Source organism: Melozone crissalis, unplaced genomic scaffold (genome assembly GCF_028551555.1).
Source record: "Melozone crissalis strain CALT ecotype California unplaced genomic scaffold, PUWL_Pcris_2 ptg000023l_1, whole genome shotgun sequence".
NCBI classification, from domain to species: Eukaryota; Metazoa; Chordata; class Aves; order Passeriformes; family Passerellidae; genus Melozone; species Melozone crissalis.
In genome coordinates, this window is record NW_026535801.1 from 23,231,851 (window position 1) to 23,252,285 (window position 20,435).

The 20,435-nt window shown below is 39.8% G+C and overlaps 1 protein-coding gene across 3 annotated transcripts in view; it reads right to left on the reverse strand.

Annotated features, from left to right (window-relative positions):
• The window catches only part of CSRNP3 (cysteine and serine rich nuclear protein 3), a 90,378-nt gene that overhangs the window by 60,157 nt on the left and 9,786 nt on the right, over window positions 1-20,435 (reverse strand). The window contains exon 1 of one of the 3 annotated variants that reach the window (XM_054277677.1): window positions 12,266-12,359. The exons of 1 other annotated variant lie outside the window; for it this stretch is intronic. In XM_054277677.1, coding sequence (XP_054133652.1) covers window positions 12,266-12,334 — 69 coding nt within the window. In that variant the 5' untranslated portion in view covers window positions 12,335-12,359. Of the gene's footprint in view, window positions 1-11,840; window positions 11,940-12,265; window positions 12,360-20,435 lie in introns of those variants that run through there. One more of the 3 variants, XM_054277679.1, reaches the window with a different exon arrangement.

Consider the following 20,435-nt stretch of genomic DNA (forward strand, 5'->3'; position numbering starts at 1 on the left):
CACAAGTTTCTTGCCTAGAATTTTTGAAATTCAGATATGAGTACTGGCACACAAGTAGACTATTTCCATTCACACAAGCATCAAAGGACTAGATCCATCCTTAAGAACCTGACTTCCTAATCACATTGCCCAACAAAGCCAGAGTCATGTTGAACATTCCTTATTGTTTCCCTTTCATATATAACAGCTGATCTTTGTATCTCCATTTATGGAATGCCAAGCAGAAAAAGATCAAAATATTTTCAAAGCAATTTTTAGATAATTTTAACACATCTGATAGGTTGAAACACTTTTTCTCTATCTTTAATTAAAAAATTGGTTACTATCACCCTCATTACTGATTAATTCCTACTGCAGACTGAAAATTAATTCTAAGATCTTAAGTTAAAAGTTACAGATAATATCTACTCTCTGACTATGCTAATCAGTGGAATGCTGCTGTAAATAGCTGGGGAAAAAAAAAGGCTGATGTTTGATGCTTTTAAGCTTTTAGTATCAAAAATTCTCATCTGATGCCACTTGCCTTCGACTTGTTAAGCTGCCAATTCAATTCATTTTATAACATAGTTATTTCTTCCAGTAAGCTTCACTCTACCTTTATGGATGTGTCTAATTTAGAGGAAATATTTCAGTATAGATGGAAATCCTGACATAATGCTAAGAACAGATGCTGCATAAGATGATCTTCAGCACCAAACTTGTTTGCACGCAGAGCACGCTAAAAATTAAATAACAAATATATTAGGGTTTCATACAGTCATTCACACAGACTGATTTAAATACATATGCTCACCATGATGTTCTCAGCTTGTTTTACTATTTATGAAAAAAAATGTTTTCCTGAAAGGGATTTCTTCAGGCTAAATGTATGACTCAAACAGAAGTTGCTTAGATCTCAACCTTTGCCCTTTTGTCCAAAGATGAATTACTATAAACTGCAAAGAAAGCACTGTCCTTTTATTCTGAGGACATGGAAAGGAGAGTTTAGCAGCACTTTGTTATAACCTTTGCAAAAACGTAGGAATGCATTTTTATGAACCAACCTCTAATAGAAACACATTTACAAAAAAGAAAAAGAGATAAAAGAATTAAACACACACTGAAACCCCACAATTATAAAGAATCACCCCCCAAGTACAGGTTTAAAAACAACTCCTCTGAATTGTCCCCCACATCCTCACTATATCTCTTGCCAACCACCTTTTCCATTGTCTCCTGCAGTGCTTACAGCACTGAAATTGTGAAATCACCATTATTTCCATGGCAACAGCCTGCAATATCAAATCCACAGGATTATAGCTTGACTGTAGAAGAGGGTAAAGAAGCAGCTGGAGTGTGAGAAAGAAAATGCTTACATTCAAGCATCTCAGAAGAGAGTGAGAAATGAGCTGACAAAGGGTTTATCATACAAGCGAGACCTAAGTCAAATCCATGTGTGCACCCACTGAAATTGTGGCTACAGGAGTCATGAGGTTCCAGGTCCAAAGAACATAAGTCATAACTGCACTGCAAGGCAAACCTAATATCTGTGATCATCATGAGTGCATCAGAGAGCAAGAGCTCATTTCGTACCCTGAGATGACTTCCAGACAAAAGCTCCTTTGTCAGACACTGTCTCCCACCAGTAAAAGCACACAGCAACTGGAGGGCTGAATGGTATCTTGTGCATCAGTAAAGTCACTGCACATAGTGAGAGTGTCAACAGCCACAACTGTTCCCAGCAAGTAGGAGAAACAAATTTTTTACACCAAAGGACTTTAAATTTGCCTGGTTTTAGCATAGCCTACATTTGCAACAAGTGCCACAATCTAGCAGCAGCAAAGCCATTTCATTAAGATAATTTGTATAATGAACCAAAACCAATGGGTCTTAGGATTCCTGGAAATGACATAGGTTAGCTCTACATCACTAGCTGATCAAGAGAAGGTACAGGAGGTACATGGATACTGCAGAACCTGAGTATCACCACAACACAAAGAAGGCATAGCTAGCCATTACATATATTTAGTGTGACTGTTGCCTGATATTTGTTCTGAATCTCCTCCAGGAAGGTTACTGAGAAGGTTGTTTGACAAAGTAGTTGGGATCAAATTTAGGTGTTGCCACTTTCTTGAGATCTGTTGATTCTAATCTCTCTGTAATCAAGTCTCCCCAGGAATATGCTACAAAGGGGAAGGAGACACCGCCATTACTCGAGAGCTTGGCTACCACAGAGAGAGATTAAAGAGTGTCTAAAGCTGTTTGTACACACTATGTACCAGCAGGAGATCCCTTTAGAATAACATCTGTATTAACAGATGCCACTCCATAAGCCAATATACTTCAGAAAAAAAGCACATCTGCACAGCAGTACAAAGGCATGCTCTATCTGATAGCATTATTATTTACACAGGCAACCTGCAGTACCTGAGCAAGACCCACATTTCCAGGAACTAGGACATAATAAGCATGGGACACACAACCCAATGATTATGAAAGTGTGTGATATATCCCAGTGGAAGAATAAGCAACAGTCAAACTTCTAATAGCAGTGAGGCCACAAAGTTAGTGATATCACTAAAGGCTTCCTAAGTGCACAATCAGGGAATCAGGACAGAGAATTCAACTGAGTTTTCCTTTGTCCTGTACCATCAGTACAATTGAATAGGTAAATTCAGATTTTGGGGAATTAACTGAAGCAACTGCAGTCCAAAGAAATCCAAGTCCAATCTCATTTGAACAGAAGACCCTAGAGGTAGGTCTAACGGTACCAGGCACCAAAGACTGATACGAGTAAAATTTTCAATATGTGAATGGAAAGCAAAACTATAAATAAGTCCCTTAACTGATAGGAGGAATCAAAAGGGTAATGTAACCAAGGAGCAATACAATTTTGCTAACACAAGTCACTTAGGGTATGTGAGACTACCATTATATAGGATGGGAATACTCTTCAATACACAGAAGTACTTCAGTAATACATATATTATGGAGTGTGCAAATGTATATAGGTATAGAATGCAGTACACAGAAGTCCATGTCTGACTATAGGAACCAAACAACAGCACATGACTAAGAAAAACAAATGGATGGTCAATCAATATTCTTGGACTTCCACTAAGGCACCAATGATGTTCAGCCTTCAGAGTCTGAGAAGTAACTGTCAGCTACAGGTGATGAGATCTGCTGTATCATACTCATCCATTCGGTTAAAAAGGACGAAAGTTGGCTTGAAAGGTTCAATTAGAAACAGACATTTCCAGACAATTACTAAACAGCTGTCTAGTAGCTACAGTTGATTTGGAGCAGCATCCTTCCAATTCACAACTGAGGAACAAGCAGACACTGGAATCTTTCCCATTTGTAAATACATCCTTCATAACAAAAAAATCCTTGCACAGCAACATGACACATCATCCTCTGCCATCCTTCTCACCATACTTGTGTGGCATTAGTCCACAGCAAGGCAAAACAAAGTTGAAGCAGAGGGAAAAGTACTAAAACAAGGAAGATAAGCTAACACATTGCTATGAGCTCTAGGTCAAACACCAATTGCCTAACATAGTCAAGGACTCTTCAAGAAAGTGACAACTTGACACAGCAGAAGCATGTGGTGGCTATGGGCTGTGAGAAGAATATATCTCTCCTAAACACCCCCATCCATTTTTTACTCCTTCACTTCCTAGTTTGCCTCCACCCTGATGAAACTACTCCTACAATGAGATCATTTAGCCAGTTCTCTAGCTGCAGGTATGCTGATGGGGAAGCAAGTCCTCAAAGCTCCATGGCAACAGGCTTTGCCTTCCTACGATGCCAGATACCTGGCAGGCACCCGATATTTAAAAATTTCAGAGGCAATATGGTATTACTAGATGATAAAAATTCCATGTAAATGTGGGAGATATATTTCACACTGTCACAGTACTATCTGGAATCTAGAAAGTAAAATAATATAAAAAGCCTGGCTGATTTGACTTTCTCTAGTACCTAAAAAAGCTAGAAATTTTAGAGAATCTTGGTTAACAATCTCATTGCAGAAGACCTTTAGATATCTTCTTTAGATAGCAGGTATCCCCAAATCCCTGTGAAAGGCCTAAAAAGAGTGATATTAGGATTACTGAGTGAGTGGACAGGTGACAGTGCATTCCTGTGCTCCCAGGAAAAAATTTTTCTTATGATACTGTGGTAACACATGCTGCCAAACTTGTTCTACAAAACCTAATGTAAGCTGCCATATCTTCAGTGTCTCGCTGACACCCGTGGACAGTTTATATCCTGGGCATGATATTCTATACTATAGAATTTCCCTTTGGCCAGCCTGGGTCAGCTGCCCTGGCCATGCCCCCCAAGCTCCTTGTGCAGCTCCTCACTGGTAGAGGGTAGGACACCAAGAAGTGCTTGACTTGAAGCAAGCACCACCTCGCAACTACCAAATCATCAGGGTGTTGTCAATATCATTTTCATACTGAATCTGAAAAACACAGCACTGACCCAGCTACTAAGAAGAATATGAACTCTGTCCCAGGCAAAACCAGGACAAGTCACAAAGAAAAATCCAACAATTTTTTCACATTAACCAAAATTTTCAAATAAATGTTTTCCAAAATTCAGTGCTATAGTCTACAGGTCATATAACATCATCTGGGACACTGAACCAATATGGAGCAGACCTGTGGAGAAATAAACATCAAGCATGTACCATATGCAGTAACCATTAAAAAAAGATATGAAATAATAAAACAGAACCCTATTCAAATTATATATCCTCATGATTTAGAGAAAAGCTGATTTATAGAAATCAGCTATTGACTAAAGCTATGGAAAAATCAAGAGGTAAAAGAGATCAAGAACACATTGGCATTGGAGTGAAGGGGGCTGGGGGACAGGGTGTAAGAAATCCAACTACTTATTTCTTTGGCTTATTTATGAAGCCTTATTTTGTACTAATTTCCTCTTGAGACCTGATCACATTTCAAGATAAAATCTACCTGAATAAAAATTCTTATTTGAAAATAAACCCAAAAATAAACATTAAAAGTGGGCATTCAATAAATAATTGTCCTGTGTATCACACTGCATTTTCCTCAAATGTATCAACTGAAAGTACAAAAAAATTTAAAGTCTGTAGCAGCAATACAGATTCACTTTTGAACATAAAAAACTTCTATGTAAATGACTGCAAACTGAACTAGAGAATGCAGAAAACAGATGTTACACATAAAACATTACTGCAAAGTACTCATCACAAACGTCTCCCACCCACTGGCCAGTCAGCATGTACTATAACATTCTAGGGTGACTTGGCAAATAATTTCACAGTCAAATCATGAATATTGATGCTCACAAGTCAAGATGTTTGGGTTATTTGTTGTGATTAATATTCTTTTTGAATTTAAGTCTTTTTCTTAGCCTGCAAAGCTTCATTTTTTAAAAGACATTTTTCTTACCTGCTAAATGAATGTCAGCAGCAGAGATGGTTGTGAACGAATCAAGGTGGTTGCTTGGCTCCATACAATGCATTGAATAATTCTGCTCTTTGTGTAATTGACAGCTTTAAATTTGGGAGGGGGGGTAGTCAAACCCAAAAGCACCTACAGTGACATCATCACTCACACAAAGAATATTACTTGCTTGTGAAAATGACTATTCACATAAGGAACTGCATTAATGCAGACAAAAAACCATTTGCATGAATGCTTGCAAACAGTGAACAACAGAGGTACACGAACATGAATCAAACAGCTGTTCAGAATTCAAATTAATGTTTGCAATACATGTTTTGCTGTATTTGGCAGCTCTAATCATAAGCACCAGTTGCCAGAGGTAGGCTCTGGTAGTTTCAGTACTACAATCTGTAAAATTTACAAACACATAGCAAGCTAATTCCACTTAAGAGACTACACTGTATAGGTACAGGGAATACCATTAGTAAAATCGTACTCATATATTTTTGCTTACAGCAGTGATCAACAAACATTAAATAGGTAAATTCTTTCTCTCCTCATTTGCTTCAGCCTAGCTAAATCCACAGCACCAAGTAAATCCTGCAGGATAAGACTGCACAATTCAACCTAGGGAATGCGTTCTGGCATTGCAAGCCAAATCCTGCCAAGTCTGCTCTTTGCAGGGTTTCTATACCATCACTTTACAGTACTCGTGATTTCACACTTGAGTACTAATCCACTAATCTTCTAGACTGCCTACACATTGTTGTACACTCTAACACATGCCACCTAGCTCCACTGGCAATGAATTTAAGATGCAGAAACGATGCTGACATATGCTCACCTCTCACATCTACAAGCGGTACAGATGCTGATAGATCTGGCTCCTTTAGTTTTCCAAAAGATCTCACATGGTTCTACATGAACCAAGCATGCAAATATCCCACTCTTCATTACTCAACACAAGAATCCTGCATACAGCAGCAGTGAAATGGCCTTCTAATTCTTAGCTACATCAATTGATGGTAACAGTTGAATGAAGTGCTTGTATAACTCAGCCAACTGAAGAAAAGTTCTATGCCAGTTTTCTTAAACTTTCTCTCAGCATGCTCCCCAGAGAACAAAATAAAATCAGTAAGAGGCATATTAATTCAACTAGGAAGCTGGGACCTTAGCATTCAGGTGTTCAGCAATGAAGGTGCAACCTGGTAAAAAGAGATCCAGAGGAATTCAGAAGGAGGAAGTTCCTGTCAATATGAGATTTGTCCACAAGAGCTGTTTGAGACAGCTTTTTTTTTTTATTATTTAACTTTTAACAATTTTCTAAGCTTGCTACAGCAAGCTTTCCTCTGCAGTGGAAAACAGGAGATTCAGGAGAAAGACATCCTGAAGCTGAGTCAAAAACTCAGGTTCATAATGCCTAACCTCCACATAAGTCATCTAGGATGCTATTAGCAGCACTGTCAAAGTCCCTTCCATGGTCTTGAGGTACCACTACTGAAGACCTGGTCTTGGGCACTTCTCTTCTAGGTTTTGAGTTTTCATGATGAAATTTCATCACTTAAAATCCCTTCACCTAAAATCTCTGCAGAAGATTTCCTTTTATCCTTTTTTAAGAAAAAAGAAATTACTACCTGTATCCCAGAAAAAATTTTCAAGTTTGTGTGGATGCTCCCAGAGAAGGCTTACTACTCTTGGCATTGACTGTATTGCCGGACTGCTTGCAGCAAAGCTCTGGCCAACACATCTTTACTGCACTTCTTTATAAAAGAACATACAACATTTGGCTGGCTTAGCACCTTCCCAGCAACTGGAATGAGGTTCTGAGACTGGCAGCAGTGTACTTGGCACAACAGCTTTGCATCATGCTGCTTTCAGCTGCAAGAATGGCAGTAGGGTTCAGCTCTGTAATGAAGACTGGAATGCTATCAACTTCCTGAGTGCTGGAAATAAGTGCCTTTTAATATAAATTTTGCCCAGTTTAGCCCATGTAGTAATACTAATTGGCTCACTGCACCACCTTTTCATGCTATTTCAGTGCTGATTTTCCATGCTGTTCTTTCAGGAACGTCAATCATGCACCACACCTGCAGAGGAACTGCACAACATGGCAGGGAATCTTGTGTATCTGCTGCCAAAGTACAGCATGGCCATGACTGCCACATGCCAAAGGGGCCTTCCCACCTGTCCCGCCCCAGCACACATCACTCAGCTCCCTCTTACACGCTGCATTAGCACCCAGCCTGGCTGCCCCTTCACCACTGCCATCAAAGCCACTAGAGAGGGAGCATGAATTCAACAGCTCTCCTCTTCTGCCCCATGTTCTCCGCATCCTGACACAGGCAGTAGCCATTCTCTACTCCGAAATATGTAACGTTGAATAGCTTTTCAAAAATCCAACCAACCAAAACAAAACAAACTCACAAATCACTCAATATGTCCAAATTCAGAGCCTCTGAACTCCAAGAGCAGCAGCATAAACTAGTAACACAAAACCATACTGCAGCATTTTGCAAAACTTGCTCTGAACTAGGTATTCCTCTTTCTTTTTTTTTTTTTCCTTCTAAAAATAGAGGAACAGACTCTTCCAGTTTAACGTTTAAGTACTGAGGGCTGTGTGCACAGTAGTGAGAGGAAAGTGTAGATGTAAATTTTAGGTAAAAAATGACCAAATATTTCATACCTTGCTCAGGCTGCAATTTTTGACAATAACAGTACTACTTCTACATAACAAGATTTAAAAAAAGTACTAATTTTAGGAGCTTAGAAACAAGACAAGTGGGTATTTTGGAGGTTTTCTGCCCAGTAGGAAACGTGGTAAGATTGCCTTCACCCTGTGGTCTGGTATTAACTGTACAGCACAGCATTCTGTTCCCACATGAACAAGCAATGCTGAAAATTGCTGGAAAAATCTAGCCTGGCAGAATCCTCAGCTCATCTGTTTGCAACTTGCTATAAAAAAAACCAAACCAAACCAGAAAAAAAAAAAAAAGCCACAGTACTTCCTCCATGTTATCATCACTATCTTTCACAACCTAGACATCACAGGCAATATGCAACAAACTTTCTCATTACTATTTTTACCAGATGAGAACTTCCACTTCTATATCCAAAACCCAAAGGATTCAAATTGGCACAACTTGGCTACCACTATAAAATGCAAAGATGTACTTCTAGCAATGTATCACACCTTTACTTACTCAAATAAGGTTTGGATTACTTATTATCTCCATAGAATTTAAATTACATACACAGGAAAAGAAGGTTTAAAATTAAAGCAACTCAGGTTTGTCCGCCGCAGTTGAAAACAAATTATTCTCAAGAAGACTCATAGAAAAGTTTCAATAATCCATCTAATTATCTGCTTTCTTAACAGGTTGACATCTCATATAGAATGAAAGATACTGTATCTTTTCCTCTCATTCATTTTGCTGGGTTAAGAACTGTCTGGATGCATGGGCCCAGGGCGTGATGGTCAATGGTGCTGCATCCACCTGGTGTCCGGCCATGAGTGATGTCCCTCAGGGATCAGTGCTGGGCGCAGCCCTGTGTAATATCTTTACTGATGATCTTGATGAGGGAATTGAGTCTACCACTAGCAAATTTCCAAAGTTAGGTCAGGGTGTCAATCTGTTGGAGGTCAGGAAGAGACTGTGGAAGGACATGGACAGGCTGGATGGATGGGCCAGACCAAGAGCATGAGGCTCAACATGACCAACTGCTGGGTCCTGCAAATTGGTCACAACAGCCCCATGCAGTGCTACAGGCTGGGGGCAGAGTGGCTGGAAAGCGGCCCTGTGGGAAACTTGGGGTGCTGGTAGACAGTGGCTGAGGGAGCTGGGGGAGTTTAGCCTGGAGGAGGCTCAGAGGGATCTTCCAGCCCGCAATGCGCTGGAAGGAGGCTGCAGCCAGGTGAGGGTCTCTTCCCCAGGAAAGCAGCAACAGAACAAGAGGCCACAGTCCTAACCTGTGCCACGGGAGGTTTTTCCAGCCTAATTGATTCTGTGATTTCAAGAAATCAAAAGCAAGTGTTCAACTTTCACTTTAACTGACTTTTGGTACTTGTGATGCCAGTTAAAAATGGATTTTAGTATTAACTTGAAGAGGATTAATTATTTGTATGTGTCACAGTACCTTGTAATATTTTAATGCTATCTTTAAGATACTTCATAACAGGAAAAATGCCCTTTTCAATGATGAAAAATGAATCAGCGTACTGACTAACATATGCTACCAGAAATCATCAATATACTAACAAAATAAAAGAATACGAGGGGTATATTTAGCTCACTATGAAAATGTTTGTCATTTGTTCTGTTTTCTAGGCTCAAGCAGGAAGCCACCCAATGGAAAAGAAGCAGAAACAGAAAAAACTGGTATTTTTCATTTATACTGAATGCCAGCTAACAACAAAACAAGTTATGATATGCCTGAGGAATAAAAAATGAAGAACTGGAATAAATAATGTAGTATGATAGAATATCCCAGGTTGGAAGGGACCCACAAGGATCACTGAGTCCAGCTGCTGCAGGTTACACATTCTTAACTGAAAAGAATTAATTCTTTAAAAGATTAAATTGCTTAGCAATGATAAGTAATTGAAAGCTATTTCTTTCTTGTAACAAGTTTTGTAGTGATTTAGGCTTTGGTTTTTGCTTAAGGTAATTTAATATTGTACTTTAAATGGTTTACATGGTATTTCAGTCACCTGCACATACAACTGATAAGGAAGTATTTGCTAATATAATAAATAAAAGAAAAAAATCTTTCATTTGCAGGTTGTTAACTTACGAAGTCAGCGCTTAAGCATATCATGGACCTCCCTGGGAATAAGCCTGTATCTTCAAATATTATACAGCACCTTACCTGCATCTCCACCATGAATTTTTTAACCAACTTTCTACCTGCTTTCCAACTCTTCATCTAGTCTACCTCCCACTCACATACTCCCTTCTCAGCAGGGTCTCCAACCAAGGCTAATGAGCTTATCTCATTTCCACTGAGCTGGTGAATGCTGGCAGCAGCTGACAGTGAATGCTGGACAGAAAATGTGAATCTGTAGTTCACATAGAATACCTGAATCATTAGAGAACTTTAAAACTAGTGGCAGCACAGTAGTTTTATTCAGTATTTTTCATGCTGTCATTATTAAGCGGCAGATATTTTTAGCCACCAAAAGCCAAATCCATCTGCAGCAGCAGCGTTTCCAAGGAGACAGAATAATTTAAACACATGTGGAACTACATCTCTGTTTTCATCAACTACTCTGTTACTGGAGCACTTCTGAGTCAGATTTCTCATTTGATGGGGGGAAAGTGATTTGAATACATGGATTTGAGACTGTAATTTAACAGTTGAGCTTATGCTTTGAGATACATATCCATTATCTACAAATAACAAATGTTAGGATACAACTCCACTATTTTTCAGTCAGTGTTATTTACCAGTTTTACATTCCAATATAACAAAAAAACTTAAACAAACAAAAGACAGAGAATAATTTTTTAATCACTGATATTTGCTGCAAATTACTGATTTTTTTTAGCAAACATACCAGGCTCCATTTTCTGAAGAAACAGCTAGGAGGAAAGGACACCACTCCCGATGGTAAGGTACATAAGTAAGTAGACAGCGGACAAAGCTTCTTCCAGTCCTTTTTAGCACTCATCAGAGTCCTATTGGCTAGTTTCAGTTTTTCTTTATGGCACAAATTTTTAGTAATTGTAGGTCTGCTTTTAGGGAATCCTCTCAGTGAATACAATAAAACTAGATTCCTGCATTTACTGATTTTAATCTCTGAAATCTATTAAAACTAAATTCCACCATTTTAGCTTTATAAATATATTTCATAAATATATATACACTCAAATAAGTTATAATCACAATTTATTTACATCAATTAATATTTTTGCTTCAAACCAGCAAAACAGGTACAACAATTATTTCCTACATGTAAAATGTAGAGGTAAGTCAACAGAGAGCTGACTCATTGAAATCCTTGCCCCAGTGAGGCAAATATCAAAATATCCTATTGTTTCAGTGGGGCTAGGACTTCTGCCTTTAGTCCTATATTCTCATATAATGTGACTTGATAAACCAATCTACTTTCTGTACCAAGCAATTTATTCACTGCTTGCCAGCTCCAGACTGCATGAACTAACAGCTGCTGCTAACACAAACTCTGCAGAAGCAAGCTATTTCAACAATTTATTAGAACTCAGATGTAAATGCTGTAGGTACTACAAGATTTATCTGTCTCATACACATAATAATATGAATCTTTGTTTTTCCTTTACAACAAAGATAATTTTATACCTGAGTTATCAACCACATTCATTCCAAACCCAAAAAATGAGGCAAAAAATCTACAAAATCCCTTTCAGTAGTACTGAGGAGCCATTCTTACTGTTTGTTCACCACTAAATAAGACAGTTCCAGAAGCAGTTCATTTTCCTATGCAAACTCAAAGGAAGCATTTTTAGATCTTGCAGCACTCTCTTCCTGTTGGTAGCATACACTGTATTTTGAACAGTGAGTATTTCCATCACACAAAATGACCTCTCTTCCTACAGCTTACTGAGCAACTTCAGCATCAATGAGATGCACTGCGTGTCCTGTCACATGAGAAAGCTGCCAGCATCAGGCATGCCTATGATTTCACTGTTTATGGATCTCACATCCGTTGAAACCTCCAAGGCAGCAGAAATAATAACGGGAAAAGCTGCTTCAGAGTCATTTGTGAGAAACAAGCAAGATCCTTGCACATGCATTTTTATATCCAAGAAACGTTGTGGCAAGGATCAAGAATAGCTATGCATAACAGGAATTTTTTTCACCCTTACCTGTAAATCCGGTTTCTGTGTTTCAGCTCTGTCAGTGCAGAATGAAAGGTTTACTCCCCCTTTTTCCATCCATCAGACAGCAGCCATCCAATAACTGAAGTCATCCTGGCATCCTCTGGAACATGCTCTCTCCCTTATTTCCCACTCCCCACCCCCATCTGCATGCTAGCAAAATGGAAAAACAGCATGAAGAAAACAACAAAAAAGCACATCTAAAAACCAGCTTTAATAAGCTACTTAGTAGTCAGTGAGGACACTCAGTACTAAAAGGTAATGACAAAATTTAAAGACAAGAAAAAAAAAAGCCTATTTATAAGCCTTCATCTCCACTACTAAATAGGAATTCTCCCTTTCAGCTCCTTTTTGTAAGGAAAAAACAAGCAAACAGTTGTAGGAACACAGTTACTGCCTGCATACATTCTTTGAGACTGACTCAGCTATCCAGATCTTCAGTGAAGAGTGCTGCTGTGTATTTAGGAAAGCTTGTGATTATCAAAATAACAGTGGTGCTTTTATACAAACAAGGATCTGAAATCTCAATGCAAATCAGAATAATTCAGAGATAAATGCCAGGAATTTCCTACAAAATATGTTTTCTTTCTGTTTGAGGCAGCATTTATAAAATACCTCAAAAAGAATAATTAGTAGATACCTTTATCCTGAATATTAGCTGCATAAAACTCTACCTGTATAACTGGTACATGTGCATTTATTTTTCTGTATTTATAACAGAGTAGCCAATGTTCAGTGTGCTGCATGAACTTTACACAAAACTTTCTACCTACATAAGAATTCAAATGCAGAGAATAACTAGGTGAACAATTTTCAATTAATGTGCCTGAAATATACTCCAGTCTCTTTGCAGCCTCTTAAATCAAGTTTGAATTTTTTTTTTCCAAGATCAGAAAATTTTTATTTTCTACCTCTCTATATAAATCAGGTAGGTATCAGCTCAGTTGAAGACAACAGCATCACATTTAGTTTATGACAGTTTAATTACATTTAAAATCAAAATCAAACATGAATCTTCTTAGCTAAGAGAACATTTACCGCCATATCAAAGCATTTGTACTCCAGGATTTCCCCTTTAAAGAAAAACATTAAGCAGCAGAAGCTGACAAATACCTTTGTGTTTACAAATTTTAATCTTCAGCTATAGTTTTCCAATAAAATTAACTGTGAATTCCTTTAAATACGAGCATCTGTTCTCTTCAATGAATTATTGATCTTTAACGACAGCAAGACTATACCAATTAGCATACTTTCACTACAAAGTAATAGCTGATTTAGCTTCTGAAAAAATTAGCTGTCAGTCTTATCACAACAAACTGCCAGCAGATCCTCTGCATAACATTCAGATTCTGTCTTTACAAGTAAAGTAGGTGTCTTTTTAACCAAATTACCTCAGTTTAACATAAAACCTCTTCTTAGATGCCTAGAAAAATGGAAATCCCTTCCTGCAAGCATTAAAAAAACTATTAGGTTTCAAATCCAAAAAATCAATACCATTTTCTTTAGTGGGAAAAAAGGGAATACTGAGGGACACCTAAACAGACATTTGGCCCTGATAAGCAATACTGAATAGGGGATACTGAGGACCACCTAAACAGATATTTAGCTCTGATAAGCAATTGGCTGGAAGACTTCAAATTTATTTTCTTTTTGGACTGCAGAAACAAATTTGGAATTGAGCACCAACACTTCACCTTTCAACCAGCCTGAGTGCTGACATACAGAACTACAGTGCCACAACTAGACTTAATAAACATTTTTTAAATTTAGATGCAAGGTGCAGCACTGTGCCATCCCCCAAACACCATCAGAACAGCTAGTCAGAAAAATGGGCAGTATAAACAAGTCAATCATAATGCCTTGCAAAATCTACTGTGAAAATAGGAGAGTATGACCAACAAATACCCCAAGAGCTCTACAACAGGCACAGAAGGAAGTGACTCAATGCAGGCAGACAGACAATGCTTCTAAAGTAAAACACAAATAGCACTGCTACAAAAACTGATTAGCTTTAAGTAGGCTGCTGCTTCCCCCACACTCCACAAGGGCTGCACACACAAGCCTCCCCAGCAGTGGGGTCTGTGCAATCTCCAGAACCTAACCCTGCCAATTTCCTCGGATTTCTGCCTAACATCAGACAGTCCTCGTGAAACTTGCCCCAATTTGCACATCAAGAATTGAGTAAAGTCGTTCACATAATAAATGCATTTTAAATCTATGAAATTCACTTCTGCAGAGTGCTGAGGACATTCTCCTGTGCAGGCGGGGGCATTAGGTTGCCTGGGCAAAGGCCCAACCTACAGAGAGCCCAGCTGGTGGCCCTGACAGAGGAAGGCAGCAGCAGCCCCTGCCCACCCTTTGCCAGGACCCTTCCTTCAAGTCGAGCCTCTTGGCCCTGGCCCCTGCTGGAGCTGTGCCCCCACCGCCCTGCTGGGGCCCGGCCAGGCACCCCCTGAGCCGGTCCCGAGGGATCCCCGAGCCGCCTCCCCAGCCGGCCCCGGCCCAGCCCAGGCCAGCCCGCAGCCGGCCCCGGCCGCAGCGGCCCCGCACGGCTGAGCTGCCCCGGCTTCCCTCTCACCTGCTCCGTCCAAGCCACCTGCTGCCCTGGCTGCTCCCCGGCAGAGCACCTGGACCCGACTGGCCCTTTCCCGAGCCAGCACCTGCTCAATCTCAGCAATGCTTTCCAGCTCCAAAGGGCCATTATTGGACTAATTAACCACATATACACAGAGATGGAGAAATGGAAACAATCCAGGTTTGTACCCAGTCCCTGCCGTGACTCAAGAAATTACTTTTTGTACTTGTATTTGTTGTGCTATTTCTCCTTTTTTTACACTTACCTATACTTGATACTCCATACAACACACATTTATCTTTTTTTCTCCAGAGCTATTACACTGGAAAAAAGGAAAGCTCCACCAGAAAGCAGATTCCTGCAACAACTTCCTTTGGTCTTTTTTTCCCTGATTATGTGTATTGCTACCAAAATTGGAATTACTTCTGTTTTCTCTGACTCTACAAAGAATGAAGTTTCTTTTGGAAATCTCTGTATGAAATAGTTCAACAGGATCACCATCCTCCTAAAAAAACCTTCAGGCTGTGGTACTGGATAGCACCTCCTTCACCATCTTAGTTTCTCCTGAAATGCAAATCTTTCCAAGTAGGAGAGAAGGTAAGCAATGGCTGAGGGCAAAATGATCTTGTAGATGTACAAATCTCAAAGAACTCTGATTAATGGTAACTAATATCTCTTGATCTCCACTTCATACACCACACAGGCACTCTCAACCCCTGGATCCCAGCAGCTATACTCTAGTTACACAACTTTATGATAGCTTATCACACAGTCCTTCACTAAAACCAATTACTGTAGATCTCTTCTGTCAAGGGTGAGAGCAGCTCTAACATCTTTCATGAAGGCACAGGTGGAGCTTGATGTTTAGAGATAATGCTCCAGGCAGAGTTTTGAGACGGTCACCAGTCTGTTCACCAGGCTCCTGACTGCAGGCTCAGGCATTTGCCTAAGACAAGCAGTGGTTACCATCCAGCTCAGGAGCAGAAGAGCTATCACCTGACCTGTTGTAAGAGGTCAAGTCTTCCACAGCAAAATCCTCCCCTGAAAGATTGCTCCTTGGATGTTGAAACAGATTTCTCACACATGTCTAGAAATCAGACCCCTATTCACAATTCTGTTAGCAGGGTCCCAGAAGGCATGTCATGTTCCACACGTTAGATCTACTGGATCTCCTGAATGCAGACAGGCATTGTAACACCTTGTTTCCCAGCATTCCACATGTCTGTTCAATGACACTGGAAGCAGGAGGAACCTGGCTTGTAAGGTAGGAACAAGACTGCGTGAATTTCACAGCCAATGCCAATTCCATGTGGCAACTCAGGATATCTGCTGTTGTTACAAAATGTGCCACCATGGTCTCCAAGCAAAATAAACATCATTAGAGGGAAAAAAAGAAAGTGATGAATGAACTACGTATGACTTACTGGTGTCTACTCAGCTGCCTAGAAAAATCCTGCATAGCCAAAAAAACTGTGTTTTTTTTCAAACCCACTGATGTTTGATTATGAAACCCAGGGCAAGGTCTCCCCAATTTGAAGTTGCTGGCATTGACATGAAGTTATGGATGATTTATGACTGAAAGCAAATGGAAAATTGATGTTTCTTTCTCACAAATGGTAGAAAAATGCCATCATTGAGTCTTCAGAAATACCGGCAGAATCCCAATATTCTGAGGTTTAAGTAGTTGGAAGCTATCAAACAGGATATGTGTGATACAGTTTCTGTGAGTCTTTGGCAAAAAATAAAAACAACTCCACAGTTAAATAGCAAAGTAAAAATGCAGAATCCATATAACAAGCTATATTGGCTTCAACGCCCATTGACTGCATTCAATGAAGCCTGAAGGTTGGAAAAGGTGGAGGATAATTACGAGCAATGCGCAGTGTAAATACATCACCCTATATTCTGAAAATCAAAACTGCTTCAGGAAAGAACAGGATTTATTAAGGACAGCATTCATACATTTTTATTCTTCAACAGAACCTAGAAGACTGTACTGTGTCTGAAGGAGTTGAACTGTGCTCCAGTTCAGAATGGAAACAAACCAAGCCCTCTCTCATCAGGCACATCATACTGGTCAGTGGATCTGGCACTTGAATATATTCTTCCTGTTACAGTAGGAGGAATAAACTATCAAGGAGCTGTAAAAACTACACTGAGATGCTGGGCTTGCAGGTGAGGATGCAGATTGAGCTCTGGGTGGGAGGCCAGAGAGACACAAGAGGCTGTGAACAGCCAACTTTGGGATGACAAAAGGCACAAAGATTGGTGATGCTGGCCAGGTGAATGGACACTGAGAGACACAGGAGGAACTTTTTAATAAGAAAGGAGATGAAGTTGGGTGACACCAGGAAGGTGGATGGACACAGGGAGGGCAGCAAGAGCTGAAGACCCCTGGAGGAGAAGTGAGACTTTTCCACACTGGGACTGTGAAGGCACAAAGCCTTTGCTGGGGGTCCCTGCTCAGAGGCACCAGCTCCAGCTGCTTCTGTGTTACTGTGCCAGGAATAAACAGCTTCATGGGCATGTGAAGCTCTGCTGTGGGCAACCCGGGGTGGAACTGGTGAGGAAACTCGGTCTGGCTGTGTGAGGGGCTGTGCTGGGCGTCCAGCGGGGCCTGCCCCGTCACTGGGGCCGCCTGCCATGAGGGGCTCTGGTCCCAGCTGTGCCAAGGGTGGCCTTGGGAGTGCAGCTGCCAGAGCCTCGGGAATGGGCACACTGGGAAGTTTCATCAATGGGGCGAGTGGGGAAGGGCTACACTGCCTATTGCATTGCTAAAGGCCAAAGACACCTGCCACAGCTTTAACACAAACAGTACTGCAGCACCCATTAGAAATAAGATTTTCTTTACTCCTTGATAAACAAAACCAAGGAAAACCAAAACAAATGTTCCTTTCTTCTTAAAATATGTGAGCTTGTGTGAAATCAAGTGAAATTAAAAACAAAACCAACCAACCAAAAAAAAAAAAAAAAAAAAGAAAACCTACAGCACAGAAACCTCCATGAAAATAGTGCCAGGTGAGAACAAATCTCAGGCAAAACTGAAAAACATATTCAAGGCAGACTAATTTAAACCTCTTAGAATGCAAGTTACATAAATTTCAAGTTTCTCAGACTCCCACCCACTTACCAACATTCAGTTTATACTCCTTCAATCAGCTCAAAAGTATAGTCATCTGCCTTCAGTCAAAGCAAAAGTCATATAACAAATGGCACAAAAAGAGACAAAAGGTAAGCAAGGAACTTTTGCACCAGAGTATAAATGGATTTCCATTAACTCATCTGTCACTATCTTATAAAGCAGCTCTCTACCATGGAAATTATTTCCAATTTTGCTTATTTGCAAACCAACTAAGTCAGGTAAGCGCTTCCTAAACCCAGGTTTGACTTCTCATAACTAAATAACAATACAAAAGCCTAAAACATCAGACTTCAAAAACAAGCTTCTCTTGAACCACAATCTACACCTCATGACTGAAAGGCAAAATTAAACAAACCTGAAAAAGTTTATTAACCCAGTTTTTACTAGTGGTAAATAAAAATCCTTGGCTTTTAGCCATACCTGCTCCAGTGACGGTGGCAGAGCACAGTAAGGGAAAGGAGGAGGTACTACCTTTTGAAAGGAACAGAGACAGACTGACAGCTGGGTCAGGGAGGAACACTGGTTTTCACTGCTATGACACAGGCACCTTATGAGATTTTACTTAGTCAACACAGCTGAATACCTGAAAGATTTATGATGGTTCTTTTTCTGCTTATTTGCAGGCAAGAGTTTCTTCTTTTATTTATATTCCTCCTCCTCTACTAATGCACTGACTTGATGAAGCCTTTAAGGTTAATAAAACATACAGAAACATAAATGCATGAAGCCAAATATTATGAGCTTAAGCAGCTATACCACAATTAGTTTAGAATCAAACAGGAGAGGTGGAAAAACATTAAGAACAGGGATAATATCTAAATACATTTCCTCCAAACATTTGATGCTTACCCCAACTGTGGGCATCTCTCAATTTTTTCAAGAGTAAAATAAAAAAACAACAAGATTTAGATAAATTTTGCCCTGAGCATTATCATCCTGGTTTCAACCACATGCATAGTGTCCTAATCCTCCTAATTTGGTTTTTCCTAGCAAGTTTCAGCTCTCTCTCCCCTGCCCAGCTTCATTCATGAGTCTACAGCTACCCTATCTTCAGCCTCACCTACTGCTCATATTCATTCATATTGGTCACTAAAAGTAGCCCTTGGTATTTTACTTTTATTGGGGATTGTGGGGCTGCCCACAGTCAGCTCACACAGATGACCAAAGAGGTCACAAGGCTACACTGATATCTAAAATCACATTTTTCCTGTATTAGATATTGGATTTTGTGCCGTATGCTACATGTATCCATGTGCCAACCAGTGATCAAAAGAGGTATCAAATGGTGGATCAGGTCCTCAAGTACATCATACAGACAAACCAGGTTTTTTTTCATAACCATTTCTGGTGTAAAAAATTAACAGTGCTTTACATTTCTACCAACAAAAGTACTACATTTTGAATACACAAAATTTAATTCCAGAAGTCACTGAAGGAGCTCCTCCTTTACCCCATGTATATTTTTAGGAAAGGCCATGCCCTGTTGCTTCCCCAGTCCTGCTGATGCCCAGCTCACCAAAACAGACAAGAAAAGAGCATCCAAGGAAATCATGTCCAGTTCATAAGGACATGTGACTAACCAGTACTCCCAGCCTTTCAATGCAACCACTTCCTTGAGGCCATTCTCATGCCTGTTTGTTTGTAATAACATAAAGAAAAATCACTATTGTACAGGAAACAAACATAAGAAGTTATGCATCACATAAAGACTAAAGATCTTTAATCACATAAGATGATGAGTAGGGCATTAAGTTAAGCTATTGAATTAATAGTAAGCAAATTTAAAGCTTGTAAATGGCAGAGCTGTTAAAAAAAAGGAGGGGAAAATTATATGAAAGATCAGTTGCTTTTTCAGAAATTCAGTGTGCCTAATTTGTCTCCTTGTAAAATGAAAGGTCATTATTTAACTTTTTACTCCATCACAGCTAAGACAGAATTCAAAACATACATAATTTTGCTGATAAATTAAAATGCCCTCACCCCTCAAGTAACAGGAACTTCAGCTGCACCAAAGAAAGCAGTGTTCTACAAAAACCAACCTGTGTCTTCACATACAGATCTGCAAAAGCATTCTAGAAGAGAACACTCACTTGGCAGGGAACCAGAGTCTAGCTCCTATTTCCAAATCAATCTTGTGAACAAGAAAGCCAAATGATCCCTACACACAAGTGAGTGGCCCAGCATTACCCATTTCATCCAATATCAGCCAGGAGAAATGGCAGCCCTTGCTTAGCACTATCCTCCCAACATTATTTTATAGCTTGTTCATTACCTTATATCTCTGAAAGATTCAGGTGTCAATTTCAACACTTTCAGCCAAGAAAAAACAGTATCCAAGTCTCTCATTTTCTTAGGAACAGCTCCCAACTACAATAAACCAGTACGTGGCTATCACTGGTAGAAGAGAAAATCCAATCACATCAAGAGTTCACCCTTAGAAA